The 2,725-nt window shown below is 44.6% G+C and overlaps 1 protein-coding gene across 1 annotated transcript in view; it reads left to right on the forward strand.

Moving 5' to 3' along the window:
* LHCGR (luteinizing hormone/choriogonadotropin receptor) overlaps positions 1–2,725 on the forward strand; it is a 23,384-nt gene that overhangs the window by 9,545 nt on the left and 11,114 nt on the right. Inside the window, exons 6-8 of the mRNA XM_009333677.1 lie at positions 1,500–1,574; positions 2,158–2,232; positions 2,331–2,408. Coding sequence (XP_009331952.1) covers positions 1,500–1,574; positions 2,158–2,232; positions 2,331–2,408 — 228 coding nt within the window. The remainder of the gene's footprint in view (positions 1–1,499; positions 1,575–2,157; positions 2,233–2,330; positions 2,409–2,725) is intronic.

A 2,725-nucleotide genomic window follows, 5' to 3' on the forward strand; every position in this document is an offset into this window, starting at 1 on the left:
AAGGCCAATGGCATCCTGGCCTGTATCAGGAATAGTGTGGCCAGCAGGAGCAGGGAAGTGATAGTGCCCCTGTACTCGGCCCTGGTGAGGCCGCACCTTGAATACTGTGTTCAGTTTTGGGCCCCCCACTACAAGAAGGACGCTGAGGTGCTGGAGCGTGTCCAGAGAAGGGCAACGAGGCTGGTGAGGGGTCTGGAGAACAAGTCTTATGAGGAGCAGCTGAGGGAGCTGGGGTTGTTTAGCCTGGAGAAAAGGAGGCTGAGGGGAGACCTCATCGCGCTCTACACCCTGGATCGCGCAACTACCTGAAAGGAGGCTGTAGCGAGGTGGGTGTTGGTCTCTTCTCCCAAGTAACTGGCGATAGGACGAGAGGAAATGGCCTCAAGTTGCACCAGGTGGATGCGAGGAAAAATGTCTTTACTGAAAGAGTGGTTAAACATTGGAACAGGCTGCCCAGGGAAGTGGTGGAGTTCCCATCCCTGGAGGTATTTAAAAGACGTGTAGATGAGGCGCTTAGGGACATGGTTTCGTGGGCATGGTGGTGTTGGGTTGACGGTTGGACTCGATGATCTTAGAGGTCTCTTCCAACCTTAATGATTCTATGATTCTAAAGAGCTACAGGAGGCTAGCAAGAAAACCTGTTTGAATCTTGAATGCTCTACATGCCTCTCATTGCATGATGTCCCAAGCTGCACTCACAGCCACTTTCAATGGCTGATCAGGGTAGGTGGATAGTATAGTTGCAGAAAGTACTCCTTGATTGAGGGTCTGTCCCATTTTTTGAGCGACCACTAGCAAACAGTATTTCTCACACACTTCTCTCCATCTCCCAGTTTCTGCAGATCTAAGCAGGCATCTGGTGCTACTCGCCACTGCTCTAATAAAGACCATGGTGCTGTAAGAGGTTAAACCATTTGCGGAACTGCCTTTCCTGGCTAGGCAGAGCATCAGTAATATGATGGAAAAAAGGGATGATGCAAAGGGATCTGATTGCGCGGCAAAGACCAGGCATGCACACGTGTGCACAGAGCTCAGGCTCCTTGCTCAGCTCCACCTCCAAGACCACCTGTTGGAGGCACAGTCATCGTGATGGTAGCATGCTCGTGCCTCTGAGCCCCTGCAGCAACGCAGAAGCTCGGGGCATTAGGCACGCCACGAGCCCAGAACGCATATCCCAAAGAACCAGCAGACAACAGCAAAATGCTAAGTCCCACCAGTGACCAGGATATCCAAACCAGATCATCTCAGCTCGGTGAACCATGAGAATTCAGGAGCTGTTATCTTCTGTCGGTTACCTAACAATTACAGGCCATTTTTATCACCAATAGTGCCTCGAAATGCACTCATGGTATATTTTTAGAAAGTTTGTTCACAGCAGGAGAGCCTTCTGCTATATTCTGCACTTGACTCTTTTCTGATAAGACCAATCACTAGCAAAATTCAGGACCCTCCCAAATGTATGATGATTATAATACTGAGATACTTTTCCCTCATTACAGATTAATCCTGAACACAAAAAATCTGTTGCACATCGAGGACGGAGCGTTCAGAAACCTTCCAAGGCTAAAGTACTTGTAAGAAAGAGTTCTCTTTCTTTTCTGTTGGGGGGGGGGGGGGGGGGCAAAAAAAGGGGGGGAGAGGCCAAAGAAGTGGACAAATTACAGAAAGAAATATAAGAAAAAAAAGAAGTTTTTCATGCGTTACAGTACACTAAAAGTACATACATCATTTACGATAGCTTTAATGTGCAGTTAACCAATAGTGAGGTCTTTCAATAGGCAAGAAAATAAAGTAACCCAGGGTAGGGCAGTAATGGACAAAACAGTAGTAAAATCTGCAAATTAGTTCTGCTAAGTGCTTATTTCTAGAATAAAGCTTTCAGATAGACAAGGTACTATGCAAAAGAGGTAACTAAAATCTCTTCCTTGTGCTTAATGTAGAGAGAACAAATGCTGCTTCTTCAGGACACTGCTTGAGGATGCTACAAAACTTAATTTTTACAGGTCTTACAAACACAACTGGAGCCTAATTAAAAATTACGATATTTGTCACTCACCTTTTAATACATTGTTAAACTCATACCTACCAAGTTGGCTTCTTGTTGCATCCACTCTGGTAATCTTTTCTCCTGTAAATAGAAATTGTGCTTTTCTCTAGGAGCATTTGTAACACTGGAATAAGACAATTTCCAGATCTGACACAGATCTTCTCATTAGAAGCTCATTTTATTTTGTAAGTAGAGACGCAACCTAACCCAGCTGTGAGCCTTTTCCATCTTGTTCCTGGATCACTGACAAAAATACCCTTTTTTTTTTTTTCCCCTCCCAAAGGGAGCTCTGCGATAACTTGCGTATGACAACTATACCACAAAATGCTTTCCAGGGGATGAACAATGAATCGCTGACACTGTGAGTAAAATAATCCTAGCTCTAGTTCCTTCTGCGAGGGTAACACTTCTGCTTGAGGAAAGCAGGTTGACTTATAAAAACCTTGAAATTAAGCCCCATATGATGTCTGTCTGTATTGTGAATTAAATTTGAAATGCTTAGGAAATAGAGGGGTGTTTTTCAAGCTGAAGAGCAGGGTTTTATCCAAAAGCTAACTTCACTTAGGAAAGAAAATAGGAGGAGGAATCCAAATCCTCATCTTCCATGCAACATTGTTTTTAAAAATACCATCAACAGGACATAAACTCCAAAAGCTGCGCTGGAGGCCAGAGTCTGTC

The sequence above is a fragment of the Pygoscelis adeliae genome, unplaced genomic scaffold, assembly GCF_000699105.1.
Source record: "Pygoscelis adeliae isolate BGI_AS28 unplaced genomic scaffold, ASM69910v1 Scaffold1, whole genome shotgun sequence".
Classification (NCBI taxonomy): domain Eukaryota; kingdom Metazoa; phylum Chordata; class Aves; order Sphenisciformes; family Spheniscidae; genus Pygoscelis; species Pygoscelis adeliae.